This window comes from Ceratotherium simum, chromosome 25, assembly GCF_057802395.1.
Source record: "Ceratotherium simum simum isolate JZ-2026a chromosome 25, ASM5780239v1, whole genome shotgun sequence".
Taxonomy (NCBI): Eukaryota; Metazoa; Chordata; class Mammalia; order Perissodactyla; family Rhinocerotidae; genus Ceratotherium; species Ceratotherium simum.
In genome coordinates, this window is record NC_141924.1 from 3,998,266 (window position 1) to 4,017,973 (window position 19,708).

At 55.6% G+C, this 19,708-nt stretch overlaps 1 protein-coding gene across 2 annotated transcripts in view; it reads right to left on the reverse strand.

The window, feature by feature from the left end:
- The window catches only part of GRAMD4 (GRAM domain containing 4), an 84,517-nt gene that overhangs the window by 38,186 nt on the left and 26,623 nt on the right, over positions 1-19,708 (reverse strand). For both annotated transcript variants that reach the window (XM_004437992.3, XM_087448731.1), the window contains exons 2-3: positions 10,360-10,570; positions 5,456-5,576 (exon numbers count right to left, since the gene is read on the reverse strand). In XM_004437992.3, the coding sequence (XP_004438049.2) occupies positions 5,456-5,576; positions 10,360-10,570 (332 nt within the window). The remainder of the gene's footprint in view (positions 1-5,455; positions 5,577-10,359; positions 10,571-19,708) is intronic.

Sequence of the window (19,708 nt, forward strand, 5' to 3'; positions counted from 1 at the left end):
GATCTCCTGATAGATGCACTGAGGACACAGCTCCACACCTGCGACACAGTTCTCATCATGAGGGAACATCGTTCTCATCATGAGGGAACATCAGACAAACCCAGATGGAGGGGCATTCTACCAAATAACTGACCTGCACCCCTCAGGAGCATCAATGTTGGGAAATACAGAGAAAGCCAGAGTTTCTGCTCCAGGTTACAGGAGACTAAGGAGGATGACAACTCAGCATAACACTTGACTGGGACTTTCTTTTGCTACAAAAGGTCATTACTGGGATAAACAGAGGAACAAGGTCTTAGATTAGATAACAGTGTCATATCAGCGTTAATTTCCTCATCTTGATAACTGTCCTGCAGTCAGATAAGAGAACGTCCTTGCTTTTAGGAAGTATACACTGAAGTACTGGGAGCTCAAGGGACATCATGTCCGCAGATGACCATCAAACAGTTCAGAAAGTAAACACACAGATGGAGGGAAGGACAGCGGCTGGATGGAGAGACGGGTGGATGGGAGAGCAAGAGACAGACAAACGTGGTAAAATGTCAATCTTTGGGGAAGAATCTGGCTGGAAAGGATACAGAGACTTTGTACTATTCTCGTAACTTTCCTGTAAGTCTAAAACTGTGTCAAAATAAAAAGTTAAAAGAAAAAAAAGCAGTCCCTAAAAATCTAAAGTGAAAAGAAACAAATGAACTCAACTGTGTATTGAGTTGATGATGCAGACACAAAGACGGAAAAGGCTCTTCCAGGTGACTTTAAAATACAGCAATTTAACTACATCCTGAGAGGGACAGACTCCGAGGACAGAGAACTAGAAACAAACATAAATTGTGGTAGTGCTGGTATTTTATTCTGAGACTGTTGCATGTGTTAGTGTGGGATAAAACAAATGAGTAACTGCTGGTGTTGTTCACTGAGAACCAGTATTTTCAGCACGAGAGAAAGATTCAGAGAAAAGTCTGATGAGGTTAACTCAAAACCTCATGGTTTGAGAGCAGGGACTTGGAGAGATATTTGTACACCCACATTCACAACAGCATTGTTCACAATAGCCAAAAGGTGGAAGCAACCCGTATGTCTATCAACACATGAATGGATAAGCAAAATGTGGTCTATACACACAATGGAATATTATTCAGCCTTAAAAAGGAAGGAAACCCTGGGGGCCGGCCCGATGGCCTAGTGGTTAAGTTCGGAGTGCTCTGCCTTGGCAGCCTGGGTTGGGTTTTGGGCACGGACCTACACCACTTGGCAGTGGCCATGCTGTGCCGGCGACTCACTCACAAAATAGAGGAAGACTGGCATAGACATTAACACTGGGTGAATCTTCCTCCACACAAAAAAAAAAAAAAAAAGGAAGGAAATGCTGTCACATGCTACAACATGGATGAACCTTGTGGACATGCTGCTAGTGAAATAAGGCAGACACAAAAGGACAAATACTGTGTGATTTCACTCATATGAGGTTCTTACAGTAGTCAAATCCTAGAGACAGAAAGTGGCATTCTGGTTACTGGCAGCTGAGGGAGAGAGGAATGGGGAGTTGTTATACAATGGATACAGAGTTTCAGATTTACAAGATGAAAAGAGTTATGGCGATCGATGATGGTGATGGCTGCACAACATTATGAATGCATTTAATACAGCTGAAATGTATACCTAAAAATGGTTAGGATGGTAAATTTTATGTTGGTAAGACTGTAAATTTAGGAAGAAAACAAAACCCCCATGGTCCCGGAAGTGAATCTGAATTATCTGGATGCACTCATGATGTCCTTGCTCTGCCCACTGAGAAGGTCTAGAAACAACGACCAGTAATGAGTAATCTGGAATCCTTGTTTAGTCTCTAATACCACTTTCCAACAAAATGAACCAGGAGAAATGGTTAACTCCAGGACAGGGGCAGGAAATGTTTAAGAGGAGCCTGGAAAATCTTGTCCCATGAAAAAGCAAGGAATTGCTCACGGGTGACCGGCTCACATCAAAAGGACTCAGAAGCAAACTTTAGGAGGCTCCCACAGCCCAGAGGGGGTCTATTTGAGCACCAATGAGACAATAACCACAGAGATTAAGCCATGTCAAACACGTTTACATCCACGGTCTCACAATGACAGCAAAACAAAAATCCATAAAAAGCCCAACACCCTCACTGGTCACCTCTGGAGGATGTTCTAAGTAGAGAATCAACCCATTATTGTGAAAACTGGAAAATAAAGGGGAAAAAGTCAAGCATGTATCCTGCCTTTCCTACGTGAACTATCCCTCAAAGCAACCAAATACTTAGGTTTTCAGAAATCCGTCAGTTAATAAATGGAGGGAGAACAGCAGAAGTCAAAAGTTACCATTTTGCAACGTTGAAGGAGATGATGGATGGAAGCCATAATGAGCGAGCTCTTGACACTGAAGAAAGAAACCGCCTCAGGCAAGTACACGCCACCATCGAGGAAGAAGTCCTCAAAAAGATCACCCGATCCCATCACCACAGAGGGAGGGGACACGTCAGGTCACGTGTTGAGTCCACGGGGATGCCCTGAGCAAGGTCCAGTGGAGACCCACCCAGCCCTCAGCAAAGGGCAAAAAGAGACGTAGAGAGAACCACAGACGAAGAGACGGAAGAGGTACACTAGCCAGTCACAACGTATGGACCTTGTTTGTTGATTCAAAGAGAGCTGCAAAAAATTATGAGACAACTGGGGAAATTTAAGCTTCAGTTGGCTATCTGATAATACTAGGAAAACTGTTGATTTTTTTAGTTGTGATATTGGACCCATGGCTTTCGTTTTGAAAACATAATGAGCTACCTACAAACTATTTACAGATGAAAAGATAGGATGCTGGCTGGGATTTGCTTCAAAAGACCTGGGGAAAAGGGGCTGTAGATGGGGGTGCAGAAGAAACCAGCCTGGCCGTGAGCGGATTCTCGTAGAAACTGATGGTGGGTGCGGGAGGGCTCGTCACACCATTTGTTCTATTTCTGCATCTATTTGACTTTTCCCATAATTAAAAAAGAATGGCCATGGGCCAGCCCCGTGACTTAGCGGTTAAGTGCGCGCGCTCCATTACTGGTGGCCCGGGGTTCGGATCCCGGGTGCGCACTGACGCACCGCTTCTCTGGCCATGCTGAGCTGTGTCCCACATACAGCAACTAGAAGGATGTGCAACTATGACATACAACTATCTACTGGGGGGCGTTGGGGAAAAAAAAAAAAAAGGAGGAGGATTGGCAATGGATGTTAGCTCAGAGCCGGTCTTCCTCAGCAAAAACAGAAGGATTAGCATGGATGTTAGCTCAGGGCTGATCTTTAGTCACAAAAAAATAAAAAAGAATGCCCATAACTGCCACCCCATGGCTGTCAAAGTACAACTCGACACTTTCACAACACGAGCTACCCAGGAATAAAATGAGATGCTCGCTCCTTTGGCAAAACACCAAGGACAGACCATGAGGACTGGTCCAAGGACACCAGCAATGCCGTCTGTGGCCAGGTGGCCTCTCTTTCTCTTTTCAACACAGATCCAGTTGGCCCCAGAGAGGCGTTGCTGTGGGTTCCGCTGTACTGCCCGCCCGTCTCCCTGATGGACACTCGCTCCCTGCCCACCCCTGCCTGGTAACCCCTTCTCCTGGAGGCCTCCCTGCTGCCCCTCCCCAGCCAGGGGGCTCCCCTGTTAGATGCTCTCGCTGACCCTTCCCCTTTCATTGAGAGCACTCGTCTCTGCTGGTTGATCGAGCTCCACGAAACCATCAACATTCAGCCACTTGACCCAGAAAAGGCAGTTTCCCAAGGATCCACCTGCTGATGCAGTGGTATCCTTGCAGCTGATGCCTCGACCAGGGTCTGTCCACCTCTGCTGCTCGGGGCCGCCCAGAACAGCCTCCACACGCAGGCCCCCAATCAGTACTGGCCAAGCAACCCAGTGAGAGCAAGCCCCCGCAGAGGGACAGCCTGCCCTCCATTCACATAGAGCCTCCCTGTCAGGCACCGGGCCAGGACCTAAGCAGGCAGGCAGTCCCCGACAGACCCAGCCTGACCCTGCCTGCCTGAGCCAGTTTGGCAACAGTCTCAGACTCGTGGGGAGACCGACTCACTCAACAGCACTATCCTCAAAACCACTGGTGCTTAGAGCCTTCGGGAGAGAGACACACACAGCCGAACACACACGGAGTTACCTACCCTGTACCCACACACATATGTGCCAAGGGGAGTGCTCACCAGGAAGAAGGGTTTTGAGGGAAGACGGGGCTCAGCACCTGGGAGGCAGGACGGTGTGCAGAAATGCAGCCAGAGCCACGTCGCCCACTTCTCTGGAGAAGAGGGCAGGGCCAGCCCCCAAGGCCTCCTGCTGTGGCTCAGACAGCCTGCCCTCATTTGCAGGCAAGGGGCTCTGCGTGGCTGCAGAGCTGGGGTACCCATGGCTAGAGTTCAGGCAACACTTAGTGCATGTACAAAGGGAGATAGAGGACAGAAGCAGGGAGACGATTCAGATGGGGACACGGAGAGGGTGGGTGCCCGGGGGCAAGCAAAGATGCCGGCTGCTTGCTCCCAAGCATCAGAGGACACCCCAGCCGAGCATGACACCCGAATGGAGGTGACCTGCCCATGGGCCCTTTCTCCCTCCTCCGAGGGCAGCTCTGCACGGCTCGGACGTGACTGGCTCTGGGCATGCAGGGGTGAAACTGCTTCCTCCTCCGCGTGTATTTTTCCTAATAGCGTCTCCTGCACCCTAGCGCCACCTGTGACAACGCCGTGTCATGCAGTGGGGCCCCATGCGTGGTCTTTGGGGCTAGTTGGCCTGGTTTAAGCCCCTTACTAGTCAGAGGGCTTCAACTAACGGGAGGGTCACTTTTCTTAACCCTCCATGCCTCAGTTTCCTCATCTGTACAGCAGGAAGGACACAGCGGTGGTGAGAGGATCAGAGGCAAAACATCAAATGAGACAACATCTGTAAGGAACCCTTCAAGCCCTTCTGGAACCATCTCTATTACTATCACTACCCCAGAGGCCAAAACCCCCAGCGGCAGGCAACGTATGGTTCCCAGATACGGACGCGTGCAGCCACGGGATAAACGATGAAACCCCCGCTCTCCCTCCCAACTTGATGCGTAAACTAAAGAGAACAAATAAAAAATCTGTCGGAAATGCAATGCACCAGATTCACTAAAATATCAGAATTTCCAGGGAACATTTTATTCCTTCTCCCGTGACACCCTCCTTTACCCCAGAGGATGAAGACATCGTAGCCGTGCAAACCAGAGCACTGGACTTAGTGGAGCAGCGGAGGGAGATTCAGACTCAGGAGGCAAAAGGCCATGTGGGGATGTCCACACGGGGCCACGCCTGTCCCCACAAGTCTAGTGACAGCTATCATGGGTCTTCACCAGCCCAAGCACCCAGGTGCACTTCTGCAAGACAGTGTCCCGTCTGCCCCTCCCCCCCACCCCCTGCCTGGTACTCACGTAAGAAGTGCTTTTCCAATAGGGCGATTTCCAGGTGGCCTTTGATCTCATTTAGTCGATCAAACTCTGTCCGGCTAAAGTCCTGGACTCCTGCAGCCATGATGAGGGTCCCTGGACCAGCCTAGAAGAAAAACACCAAGGGCTCAGATGATCCAACTCGAAGCATCCCGTGTCCGCATTAGCCAGTTCTCTAAGGGGTACCCCGAGGACCCCACGTCTGGAGGGGCTGGGCCACGGAGCCCCCAGCCGGCCAGAGGCCCAGCGGACAAGGATGGGCTCGTTGTGCCTTAAAACCCGCATCAGGTCACCTCAGCTTCGCCTGCCGAAGGAAGGGACATCTCAGACGATGTGAATATCCTCGGAGCCCCGGGGAGGCTGACTTTTAGAAATAATGAAGAAAATTAAAACCTGAAGCGTGAAACTAACTCCTGATGGTCACAATGCCACTCTCAAGCTGCAGGGGGAAGGAAACCATCGAAACCTGCGCTGGCCAGCACGGCACCCTTGGCGGGGGGGGGCGGCCACAGGACCTGTCACCCTCACCTCCCGGGAGCTGGGCTGGCGCCCCAGGAGCCACAATGATAGGACTCCAGGGAAATGAGGGGAGGGCACATCCACAGCCTGGCTGCATGAACCTGAGAGGACAAGGGCTCCCCAAATTGTGTAAAGCCCAAACAGGGGGCCTCGTCCCACAGAGGGCTAATTAAAACCACTGCCCACCATCCCAACAGACAAAGGCAGGCTCTGGTTATAGGCAACCCCTGCCCGCTGCCGGACCCACGGGCTTGGCACAGGTGGCCACTTTGAGTCCTGCTGACTGGAGGGAAAGGACTACAGTGCATGCCAGCACAGCCAGGCCTGCCCGGGGTGCACTGAGGGTCGTTCGGCTCAAACACCGGACACTTCTATGGTCACCCCCACAACTGCACCCTGCCGCTGACCTGGAGAGGAGCCGCACCCGTGTGCCCTGCCCTGCAACAGGGGGACCTGACTCCCCAGTCCTGGTCTCCATGACCCCCTCCAGGCTGGGCGAGGGTGGAAGGGGATACGCAGCCTGGACAGGGGCAGCCCCAGTGACCACTCCATACACACGTGTCACCTGCTCTGAGGCCACAGCCCTGGAAGGAGCCAACATCGGGGAATCCTGATGGGTTCTGGTAAGACTCTCTTGCCTGTGGCTGCCCTGTCCTGGCACTAGACCTCTGGGACTTTCAGCTGCTCCAGCTGCTGGGGCAGGAGTTCCCAGAGGGCAGGGACCAGGCCATGTTTACCTGCTGCCCCATCGGGCCTGGCAGGGGTGGACACGGGGAGACTGGGGGAGTGGGGTGGAAAGCAGGGTAATTCCACCTGCCCTGCCATGGGGAAAACAGCGCAAGTTTGCCCACTCACCCCTGCAATGAATTTGTCCCTCCCCTGCCCATCCCCCACCTCGATGGCCAAGGCAGTGGCCACACAGCAGAGGGCAGAGGCCAGCCCGGAAAGGCAACTCTGTGCTGATTCAGAGGCAGAACACTGGACTCCGTTATGTCCAGCAACCTCCCCACCAAAAGCTAGCAGGTGGTACCCCAGTTTACGGGGCCACGTACGAACACATTAATCCACGTCCTCGGATGGCTGTAATTCCTGTCAGTTTCTAAGTCGCTGAATTAAGCTCATCTGGACCTTGCCCAGAGCTTTAAGAACCCCTACAGAGGCCCCCAGGCCCAAGAGGACCCTCAGGTTTCCGTCAGACTCAGGGCTGAAGGTGCAGCAGGTCAGCTGGGAGCCCCCCGGATGGCAGGGACGGTGAGGACCAGCTCCGGGGAGCTGGTGTTCTGAAATTCTGGGGTCGAGCCCCCTGGGTCCTTCCAGCTGACCCCTTCTGAGACCTCCCAAGAGCAACACTGAGGTGGGGGTCAGGAGCCTGGACTTGGGACTCGGTGGGCTTGCTCATCACTATAAAACTGAGAGGTGGGCCCAGCCACTTCTCCTTCCAGCTTCCCTAGAACCGCGTCCTCCAACCCCGCCTACCAGGCTCTCCTGCAGCCCCTCAAGGGAGGGCATCCACTTCCTCCTCCTGCTCCTCAAGGCCTTTGCCCTTCTGCCTCCTCTCATGTGGGGTCACTCCAGATGCTGCCCCCAACTCTACGACTCTGGTCCTCTCCTCCTCACCACCTCTGCTTACTAGCCTGTCACCGACCACTCTGGTCAATCCTGGCCTTGGTCTCCCCGTCTTTATCTTCAACGGCCTTCCCCCTCCCCGGCCACACCCTGACCCTGGACATCACCCTCCCCCCACACTCCCCACCTCTTGGGCCCCCTCCAGCCCATCTGCCAGCCCAGGACCCCTCCCTTGCCCCCTACCCTGCCTCCCTCACCTCCCCTCCCAATGAGGTCTGGATTCTACCCTCAAACCCTCAGTCCACTCACCTCCTTTGCCCAGGACACAGACAGACAGTCCACAAAACAGGAAGTCAGAATGAACTCTGACACGCTACAGCGTGGATGAGCCTTGAGGACACTGTGCTGAGTGAAACAGCCAGTCTCAACAGGGCAAGATACTGTGTGATTCACTCATAACATGAGGTCCCTAGGAGTCAAATCCACAGACAGGAAGTAGGATGGTGGGTGCCAGGGGCTGGGGGAGGGCGATGGGGAGTCAGTGTCTAATGTGGGACACAGTTTCAGTTTGGAAATATTTAGATAGATGGTGGTGATGGTTATACAACAATGTGAGTGGACTTAATGCCACTGAACTGTACACCCAAAAATGGTTAAGATGGTCAATTTTATGTGTATTTCACCACAATAAAAAAATAAATAAAAAGAATGAAGCCTAAACACATGCAAAGATGACCAACCTCCCTCATAACAAAAGCCATGTAAATTAAAACCACTCAGACTAACTCTGGACCCATCAGGTTAGCGAAACAGAGAAACTTCAGGACACCCTGTGCCGGTGGCAAGGCCGTGGGACACGGGCCCTCTCAGGGCAGCTGTGGAAGAAAAACAGTGCACCCTCAGGAGGGTGACCTGGTGACAGCCACCAGGATGATAGATGCCATCGGCCCAGCACACCCACCTGGGGGTGACACAGGCCAGGTGGGCATGCGACTCATAGGACTGATGGATGCTGTGAACCTGGAGGCCGCGAGTGTCCCTCAGCGGGGAGAGGTCAAATGAAACGTTTATTTACACAGCCCCTGTGCTCGCCACACTCTCGATCCTCCCCGCAGCCCTCGCTGGGTCAGCTGGTCTCACCCTCCCAGGGAGCACTGCGCTCTTCCTACAACTGGGCCTGCGACCTCCACTTGCTACAGGCAGGTGCTGCCAGACTGTGGGACTGGCCCATGGCCCCGAAGCTGGTAAGTGAACGAATAAGGATCTGACCCAGGTGGGCGGGCCCTGCAGACCCTCTGTACTGTGACTACACCCCCTCGCCAGACGCGCGCGCACGCGCGCGCACACACACTGGAAGGCCATGCCCCAGGTCAAGTCTGAGTCTCTACTGAGACAACGCCTGGGGCAAGGTGGCTGCACTGAGCCCTGGCTGGACAGGCAGAGAGAGCATGAAATCAGGAAGAGTCGGCTGTGGCCTCTGTGCAGGACCCCCATCACACACTCACTCACACACATCATCTTGCTCCTGAGAGGCCCACCACATGCGCGGCCCAAAAACCACCATCTGAGAGTCCTAGCCCACAGCCCCAAGGCTGGTGCCAGCCCCGACAGGGAAGACACCGCTTTCCCTGCAAGACAAGCCCGTGTCACTCTGAAACATAACCTAGAGGACACACCAAGCGGGGCCCTGGCCCACCCTTGGGCCCAGCGGGTCTGCCGGGGGACAGAGGCAAGTGCCCTGGAAGCCGAGAAGCCCCACCTGACCGGGCAGCCCAGGGGAGCAGCCTGGCTCCTAGGAGGCAGTGCCAGTAAATGATTCATTCCTGCCAGGAGCAATCGCGCAGTGCCTGCTCTATTATAAAGCATTAATAATACAAGGAGCCAGGAAGGCGAGCACTCACACGCCACATCTGGAAAGAAAACCTGGCTCGGGTGTTTGGACAGGAAACAACGGGCCACCAAATGCAGTGTCCACACCACGGGTCATCCACAACTTGCGCGAGATGGCTCTGGGCTCTGGCAGGGCCCACAACGGTGAGCCCAGTGACCACACCTGGTCAGAAAGGGGGCCCCAGACAGACCGCCCCACCCTCACTGCATCCCTGCCGCTTCCCCCACGATGAAACACAAGCTTCCACAAGGCAGGGCCACTTGTGCCTGGTTCCCACTGGAGCCACGGTGCCTGGCTGAGGTGCTCGGCAGATATTTACTCCCCCATGAAGAGCACCCCACTGACTGGCCCACAGGGGCCACTGTCCCCATGTGGGCTGATGAGGGCCCAACCTGGGCTCAGCCAGCTGCCGGGTGTCAGTGACAAGTACTCTAGCACGGCCAGGAAGACCAGCCAGGCACCCGAGGGTAGCTAGCCAGGGGCCAGCAGCTTCCAGACAGTACCCTGCCTCCCCCCAACATGTCAATACTCCCAGGGGTCAGGCTGGGGCCTCAGCATCTCTTCTGTGAGAGAAATTCGCCAACCACCAGAAAACCAAGGAGGAAGGAAAAGAAATCTAGCAGTTGGACAAACCCACGGTAAAGGAAAGGCTGTTTTATCCTCGATCGGCGATGAGTACCCCCAGTGAGGTCTGGGGGGGCAGGAGAGAGGGGAGCAAGACAAGGACAGAGGGGGAAGCAAGCCCCGCTTGTCTCTAACCAGCCCAGATAGAACATTGTCTACCCAAGTCCACACTTAGCTTGGCCACCTAAGGATGGGGAACAGCCCCAGCCCCACCCCAAGGGACCCAGGGTCCAAGACCAGGCCAGGGAGGAGGGCATCCCTGGTCCCAGGAGGCCGCACGTGTACTCACAGGGTCCCGCAGCTCCTCGCTCTCCCGGGGCGAGGTCCGAGGTATTTTCAGGGGTATTTCATCTCCACATTCAGTGTCCGAGGCATTTGGAGACTCTGCTAGATCGAGGAAGTCATCTCTCTTGTGACCTCTGAACCTGATTTTGTCCAGCCTCCTTAGCATGTTCAGCACTGAGCCCCTCTGCTTTACCTTAACATGACGGTCGGGGTCCCTGCAAGAGGAGAGAGGAGGAGCACTGTCACTTGCTCACTCGCCCACTGGCCACCGGCCCCGCACGGTGCTCCCGCCAGCCTCAAGCACGCGGTCCTCCTGCACACGGCTCCAGGCCCCAAGCCCTGGGCTGTGACCAAGCCCCACCCTCAGGGAGCAGCCAGTACCGCTTTCCAAGGAAGACCTGGGGCCCAGAGGCTCCCATCTTGCACCCACCAGGCCAGACCCCTCTGTCACCCCCTCCCGGCCAGGCGGACAGCCGAGCTTCTGCCACTGCCACCCACCAAAGCCGGCCCCACGTGCCCCCACGGGCCAGAAGGAAGCCAAGTCTCTCAGCAGGACCTTCCCGGCCATAAAGACAGGGCTAGTCTGTAGCACCAGGGCAGCTGGAGACCCAGGGGAAGGCAGGGGAGGGACGCTGCGAGGCCCAGGGGAGGAGGGCTGACCACTCCTCAGAAGTTCTCCTGACAAACCATCGAGAACGTGGTCACAGCTGCGGCTACGTGCACTCCCCAGGACAGCAGCAAATGCCCGGAAACTGCCAGAACACTCGGCAATGGGGCATCTCAGCGGATTCCCTCTGGACCGGGTGGGGCCCTCGCCTCATGTCCCCTCGCTCCACCTGGCCCCCACTCCCAGGGACACGGTCCAGGCTGCCCCGTCTGCTTGAAACACCTCCCTGCTGGCCTGGGCAGCCCCAGCTCGGCTTCAAGACACGGCTCAGGCCTCACTCGCTCTGAGAGGTCTTCGCACACATGGGCTGGTCAGGACCCTGGTGCTCGCCCACCTGCTTCCCCGGCACAGCCCCAGACTGTGGGCACTGTGGGCTGCTTGCCTGCCCCCCTCCAGCCTGGAGCGATCACAGCAGAGGCCTGGGGTGGGGTCTCACTGAGGGCAGCCGCCGTGTGCTCGCATGGATGACATGGGTAAGTTCACACACGTGTCCACACCAGCGACGCGTGTGCCGTAGGGTGCCCACTCACCACATCTCTGCCCCATCTTTAGCCAGGAAAGCCAAGGCAACCCCCCAAGACGCCAGGGGGCAGGGTGTGAGCGGCCCTTCTGCCTCACTCCGAAGCCGCCCCAGGCCCATCCCTAGTCCAGGTCACACAGCTCCTTGGCCCGGGGCTACGGGTCAGGGACCTCCCACAAACCCCAGCCTCCCAACTCCTGCAAGAGGCCCTGGGTCCCTGCAGAAGGGTGGGGACTCTGGATACACCTGGGCTCAAGGCCCGGTCTGCTGCTTACCACCTTTCTGAGCCTTGGCTTCCATCTCTGAAGTGGCAATAATACCAGTAAGGCGAAAGCATCCTGAGAATTCCAGATGACGCATATTGCGCGCCTGACACTTGGTCTGGACCCAATAAACAGTACAAGTATTTCCACGCAAGGCAGGCAGGAAGAGGGGAGAGCAGGATGGAATCCATCAACTTGGCCCTGACCGCCCCAGTTGGGATCTCTCATGCAGAACCACAGAGGGAGGGAGAAGCACTTCCTGTTTCGGACCGTGCAGGCGCAGAGGACCGTCAAGTCACAGCCTGGGGTGTGCCTGTCTGCAGCCCTGACACGCCTGCCCCTGCCCTCCAAGGGCCCTCTGCTCCCCCGGCATCACTGCACACAGCAACAAAATGTGCTAACAGGTGGGCTCCCAAGACCCCAGTCAGAATGTACCAGAACTCGCCCTGGTCTAGAGGACAGTTGAGGTGTGTAGCATGTTATGGGAGGGGCTGTGGGTGCTCTAGGGACAGGCACTTCTCCGGGCTCGGTCGGAACACTGCAAGGTGGCCTGACGTGGCCGTGTGCAAAAACCACAGGAAACCCAGCGCCCAAGGCCCCCTGGAACCCGGGAGAGCCCAGAAGCGCACAGGCTGTGGGGCTGGGGAGGCAGGGGCACACGGCTGGCCATCTGCAAAAGTATCTGGGTATAGGAACTGTGAACTTCAGATGGACGAAAAGGTTAAGAAAACTTAAAAAAAATACAAACCAAAAGACAAGAGACCTTAGTGCTTATCAAGTCCCTGGAGAGAGGGTAATGGTCAATGTTAAAAGACTGAAAAAATAATCAGAAAGTAAAAACAGTCTATCAGTCACTGGACAAAGTAAACTCCCATTTGTTAAAAAATGAAACGGGGCGGTGGCGTAGCGGTTAAGTGTGCGTGCTCCGCTTTGGCAGCCCAGAGTTCGCAGGTTCGGGTCCCGGGTGTGGACCTTCGCACCGCTTATCAGGCCATGCTGTGGGCAGGCGTCCCATATAAAGTAGAGGAAGATGGGCACAGATGTTAGCTCAGGGCTAATCTTCCTCACCAAAAAAAAAGAAAAGAAAAAGAAAGAAACGGGATATGTGTATATATGTGGTATATGAAGGATTAACATATTTGTTATAAGATGGCTTGAATAAATCCATAAAAATTACAGGACCTTGGTACAGATGAGCAAACTCCCTGAGCGAGGAGTTCCAGAAAGAGGAAATTCACCCAGCACTCGTTCAAAAACCTCCCACTTCACTAAAAAGGAAACAAGCTAACCGATGCAGCAGAAGGCTGCAGGACCTGTGAACACATGCCCTCTGAGCCAGCGATCCTGCCTCCTGGGATACATCCTGGGAGCAAATCCGCCACGTGGAGAACTTCTCGCCCCGACAGCAGCACCCGAAATCCCCCGCCTGTCCCCCAATATGGGGCAGGGTAGCGAGCCCTGGAACACCATGCTGGACTCATGCGGGACGCCGGTCCTGGAGTGAGAGGCAATTACAAGACGCGGCTGCCCCGAGGTCAATGTTATGGTAAACAGGTGACTAAAAAGACCAAAGGAAACGCAGGGCCCTTCATCAGGCTGTAGGCTCATGGGTGGTTTGTAAGACTTCTCTCTCCAGGTGTCCTATAACACTTTCCTATTACTTTTTGAATTAAAAAATAAAAGATAAACCAGGTAGGTGAAATGCAATAATGTAAAACCTACTTCCTTTCATTTTTAAAAAGGCCCATGGGATTCCTCGTCACCTAGCATCAGACAAAGCGAGGTGGAGGGGACAGGCCAGCCAGCACTGAGGCGCGGAACCCTGGAGCAGAAGACACCTGGCCGACTTCCCCCAGAGGAAAGCGGTCAAGGGCTGCTCTCGCACCAGCCGGCTCTTTGCTCCCTGCAGGGCTTGGTTAGGCGGGTTCTCGCTGTCTGGGATTCTCACATGTCTGAGGCCGCCTTCTTCCCAGTTAAGCTCCAGCAAGCAAATGAGGTGGCCGCATGGGGAGAGGGGACAAAGCGCCGAGTGTCCAGCCCGCCACCATCAGAATGCAACTCACACCTGGCCACAGTGCCCGGCACTGGGCCGACAGACACTCTACTACCCAATGGGGCCCGATCTTCCTGCCACCAGCTCACCCCAACCCCGGCTCCTCCTGCTCAGTTACTCACATCTGCCCACAGCAAGGGGGTCCAAACACACAGCCCACCTAGCGAAGGACTCCCAGAGGGCCCGTTCCCGTCCCCACTACCCTGCTCCCCTAGACTCCTTGGGCTCCTTAAAAGGATGCACGGCTCATGCTGCTGTCAGATCAGGACCCGATGCCACAGCATCCCAACCACCCCACCCAGGGATGGGTCCAGGCTGTGAGGGAAGCCCGCCACATCACATCCCTACTCTGGGCTGAGGAGTGGCCCACCCTACCCCAGGCCAACCGCATCTCAATTACATCTGCAAAGTCTCTATTTCCAAGTAGGCTTACGGGTGGGCACGAATCTGGGGAGGACACCGTTCCACTCGGTACACCCCCCAACCCTTTTCAGATGAAAACGGAGGACCGACACGGATAGGGAGAGGAGGGCCGGATCTCAGATGCCAAGTGTGACAGAGCAAAGCTTCCCCACAAAGCCAATGTCAAGTAGATGCCATCTTGACAGGTCTCACCTGCACCTCCCGTTCTGGTGGATGCTGCCATGTGTCCCCCCACCCCCAGCCCCTGTCTAGCCCTCCCTTTATCCAGCCAGCCCCCACTCCCTGCATGCCCATCCTTCACCCCCACAGCCCGTGGGGAGGAAGCCTACATCCTCCTCAGACACCCTCCCCGGAACCTGCGCCTCCGCGCGCACCCACAGGCCACCCTGGGCAGTGAAGGGCTCTCGGCAGCTCCCTGCACACCCACCCATCAAGGTGGAGCAGCCGCTCAGAGGGGGACCTGCTGCCCCCGCCCCCGCAGCCCTCGGAGGGGACACGCTCCCTGTACCTCCACGTGGAAGAGGATGTGCTGGGAAACTCCCTGGCTGTGGCTATTCCAGATCCCCGCTCAGAGCCAGGGCGTCCTGCAAGGAACCTGTAACCATGTGCCACAGAGAGCAGGCGAGACAGGGATAAGCAGGGTGTGGGGGCACCCTGGTGCTGTGGCCGGAGTCAGTGGGCTCCCTGAGCTCAAGGCAGCGCCCACCGGGCTCCGCGCCCTCTGCGCGCAGGACTGAGTCCAGCAGAGCTGGCCCCGAGACACAAAGCACGCCGCTCTGGAAACCCGCTGAATGGCTTCTGGACACACAAAGGCAGCAGTGTTTAGGGAACACTGGACTTGGAAACCACAAAGGACTTTATTTTCCTTCCCAGCCCACGATTTAAAAAAAGCAGTGGTTCCTGGTCTCTGGTGCTCGCCATGTCCCAGCCGCTTTCCCTCGATGCACGGCCCACACCGCTCCCCGGCTGAGCTCCCATCTGCATTCATTCAGACAGCCCGCTCAGCCGGGGCCTGGCTTTAGCTCCTGGTTATCTGGTGGGTCTCCCACTGATCCTGGGATAAACAATGTCCCTTTTCCCACAGGAAGCAACACTCATCCTAGACCATATTCCCGGGGAGTCACAGATGTTGAGCGAGAACTGAGCGCCTCCCTCCATCCCACCCCAAGCTGGCCCCAGCCGGCCGCCCGGCCCTCTGCCAGGTCTGTGTCCTCTGGGAAGACAGCCCCAAAGCCCACGGTTGGAGCAGCCTGGGATGGCAGCTGCAGATTCCACAGCTTTGCAGGGGGACAGGAGGCTCAAGGAGGAGGCGTAGACTAAGGCTCAGTCCTAATCAGCACCCCAAGGGCCTGCACCCCTGCAAGCCGCACCCCCAGGACCCAACGCGCACACAGCTCCCGGCCCGACCCTGAGGAGACCCTGGGAGCAGTCTGGTGCCTGAGACCCAGAAGGCACGTGTGACCGCTGACCCTGCCCCCCGAGTCCATGCCAGGCTCGGGATGTTGGCTCACACCTGATGACCCACAGGTTCCCCAAACTCGAGGCTTGTCCAGGAGCCACCTCCCTCGCCCTGAATTCACGTCTCAGTCCTGCCGGGCTGGACACCGTCAGTGGGGCCCCAAACGCTCCTGGCATCAATACCCGGATGTTCTGCTGACTCAACCGAGAGCCCCGCCCGCCCCCTCGAGAGCTCAGCTCTGGCTTGTCCGATGCCGGTTGATGTGTCACTGGTAGCTCAAGTCTGCTCCCTTAGCACAGAGCTGCAGTCTCAGCACACCCTCCTGCTCGATGGCATCTGTGTCCACCAGCTGCTCGAGCCACAAGCCTCGAAGGAGCCCTCAATCGCGTGATTCCTCACTCCACAGCCACCTACAGCGAGCATGGCCACCCACTCGCCTCCAAACTAGGCCCCACATCTGTGCTTCCCCGCCCCCACCCCGTCCTACCGCCCTGCCAGTCGGCCCAGGCGGCCAGAGCCTCACGGAGCCCCTTCTCCACGTGGCAGGAAACCAGCCCCTGTTGCATCCCGCTGAGACCCCTCCCAGGGCCTCCCCTGCCTCCCCCCACACCGGGCTCCAGCCCCGCTGAGTCCCTCGGGGGTCCTCTGGCCACCACACCTGTTACTATTGCGGGGCCCAGCACTTCCGGTTCCGAGATGGCTCGGATCCTGGCTCCTCTTCCTCCTCCTCCTCCCTTGACTTCCATCATCCCATTCGTTTGGAGTCCTGAAACTTCCGCTAACTCCCTTGTTTAGGATTTGTGCCCCAGCCTCACCCCGTTAGAATACACGCCCCTGAGGGCAGGGGCTGGCCCAGCTCTCCAGGTGATGCTCCAGCTCAGGCGCCAGGTCTACCTCAGCAGGGCTGGCACGGGTGGGCGTCACAAACCCTCGTCAGCGAATGAAGGAATGAGGCACAAAAGCATGTCGTGCCAACTGGGCTCTGAGAGCCGGCAAAGCCAGGGCCCCAAGCCTGCTGGGTGCCCCAGCCACAGTTGTGTAAAGCTCTCCTCTGGCAGAGACCTTAAAGCAAAGGCCGTCCATGGACTTTGCCCTCGAGCCCTGCTGAAGCGTACAGTCCCTAAACCCATGAACACTGGGAGAAAATTTAACTCCAAGGCTTCAACAACCTGGGCTGTCTCCCCAGGAGAAGGCCTGAATTTCTTCCCTTGGGGAAGCATCTTCAGGGCCTTTCATTCCTACAAAGCTCAGGCCAAAACCCCCTTGTCAACGAGCTGAGGTTCTCTGCACTGTAACAGGAAAGCTGCCCGGCGGAGCTGGGCGGACAGAGGGCAGACCCTGCAGAGCTAACACCAGCGCGGTGATCTGGTTGATGACCAGGGTGGCCCGGGGGGGCAAAGCAGGCCCACCAAGAGAGCTGGGAGGTTCTGCTTGAGCCGCCATACCCTTCTCTGTGAACTGGAATCATGCCCACGGCCTAGAGAGCTCGTGAATGTCCAGGGACCGAACCCCCGGGGAACCCGTGTGCATGGCCATATGTCAGACACTTATTATACACTTCACTAATATAAGGATGTGCAGCACACATTACAAACAATAAAACATACAACGCCCTTGAAAGTAAATTCCACATAGCCAATTGATCCTCCCAGAATGCTTTCTCTAATGTTTGCTGAACTCCTCTCTCTAGGGTCAACCAGGCCAGCAACCGAGGAATGGGTATCGTTCCGACATGAACGTGGGCTGGTATTTTTGTTCACATTAACAAAACACAACAAAGGAGAACACGGAAGGCGTGTGTTGGAACCTTACTTGTTAGTCTACAACACGAGAAAGTTTCTGGCTGAAGCAGATGATAGTTTCCTATAGAAGAAGAGTATTTCCTCGATTTTTCTGTGCCATTCATAGTGAATGGCCACACACTTTCAACTTTGACCTGCACATCAGCATTTTCTCCAGCACTTTCTTGACTCTGGACAATCAACAAAACGAGACTAAAGCTGTGATCTGCAGCATGTGCCCATTTCCGTGGTGTAACTACTCCCATCGTGGCCATTTTCAAGCCACCAAGTGACTTCTGGGAGGTGTCTGTGGCCACCATCACATAGGATTTCCATCCAGACACAAGAGACGCAAATCACCTCGGGATCATACCCAGTCGTGAAATGCAGTGAGATAATTTAGAAACAAGGAATTTCGAGAATTTAACACCCTTGTTTTTGATATAATTTACCTAATTAGAAGTTTATATACCTTCATTTTTATTAACGGCCAGTTTACAAAATTCTTGAAAACTTAATCGGCTTTTTCAAGCCAGTGTGAGCCGGCTCCGGTACACCGCTGTCCTGATCCCTCTGTCTCCAGCTGCCGCAGCCACGAAGGGAGCAGGGCTCAGTAAACATCAGTGCCCCCCCCCACACACACCTCCTTCCCTGGCACAGGTCAGGGGGCAGAGGTCAATGAGAGTCCCTAAGAGGACCAAAGGGGCCAAAGACAGCCCTGGGAAGCAGGACCGAGACAACCACGCTCATGGGGAGCCAGGTAGGGAGGAGGGGGGCATAAGGAATGTCACACCTAAGCATCTGGGGTGGGGCCGCCCCTCCCCAACCTGACCCGGGGCCAGTGGCACAGGGGCACGGTAAGAGAGAAGTGACACTTCAGGAACATAAACCAACCTCACTGGACTCCAGAGCCTGCACCTGCCCCCACCGCAGAGATCCCCAGCCTCCCCGCCCTCCCCAGCACATGCTTCTATTAATACATCCATCACATGGTATGACAGCTCACAGGCCCTCTACCTGGGAGACTGGGTGGGGAGTCTGGCCGAGTAGCCATACAGGTGTTTATTTAAACAAAACAAAGCTAGCAGGAAAACCTAAAGCTTAGAAGCAGGTAGACAAAAACCTCTGTGTTGTGTAAGTAAATACTCAAAGCAATAGGAAACACACACAAGAATTCATTTCTAGTGAAGTATTCTTTTTTCGACTTTCTCCATCCCTCTTAGCAACCAGGACTTGGGGAGATACAGCCAATGAGACAGCTGGTAGGAAACACCTTCCAGATTCCTGGTATTCCTCATGACTTCCTGCCATCGCCCTGGCCCAAGTTCCTGGAAGCGGAAAGGGGCGCCAGCTCACAGCTGTTTGAAAAGAGGCTGTTATCCAAATGCATTTCAGCATTAAACGCCGCGACAGGCTGAGTGCACAGGGAGCAGCCACCTACATAGGGCTCGGTAAACCTGTTCTGTGAAGAGCGGGTTGTAAATGCTTTAGGCTCGGTCCATATGGCCTCTGTAATAACCTCTCAACTCTGCTGAAGCAAGAGATGAGTGTGGCTGCGGGCCAATAAAACATTATGTGTTTACAAAAACAGGCACGGTGGCTAGGTTGGGCCCGTGGGCCATGGTCTACCGTCTCTTGTCTTAAGGCGATGAATGACAAGCAGAACAAGACCTCTCAAACAGGTCCCAGTCCTTACTGGCCCACTAACAGGGAACCAGGCCAGAAGGAACCTGGGCCCTCACTAAGCACTCGGGTCCCGCAACCAGTTGTCTGAGCATCACACACTCATGCGTGGGCCTCGCCACCATCCAGTCTTGTCAAGGAAAGGAGTAAGGGGCAAGGTGCCGTCCATGGCAAGGCCAGGGCAGCCTGGGCAGTCTCCAGGTTCCCAGAGGCCAGATGGATTTCGGAGAAGGAACCCCACATGTCTCTGTCCACCTGGGCCGTGTGCCAGGGGCTTCTCCCCCAACCCCTGTATTCCACCTGAGGCAGCAGGGCTGGCTAGCAGAAGGCACGGAGGCCCCTGGAGGCCACTGTCCACACTAACAGCAGCAGGGCCGCCCGTAGGTCTCAGGGCAGTGTCTCTCGCTCCACAGTGACAAACAGCACAGAGAAAAAGACCTCACGAAACCAGGAGCCAGCCTGAGGCCCCATCTCCTGCCTGGAACACCCCAATCCATCCTTCAG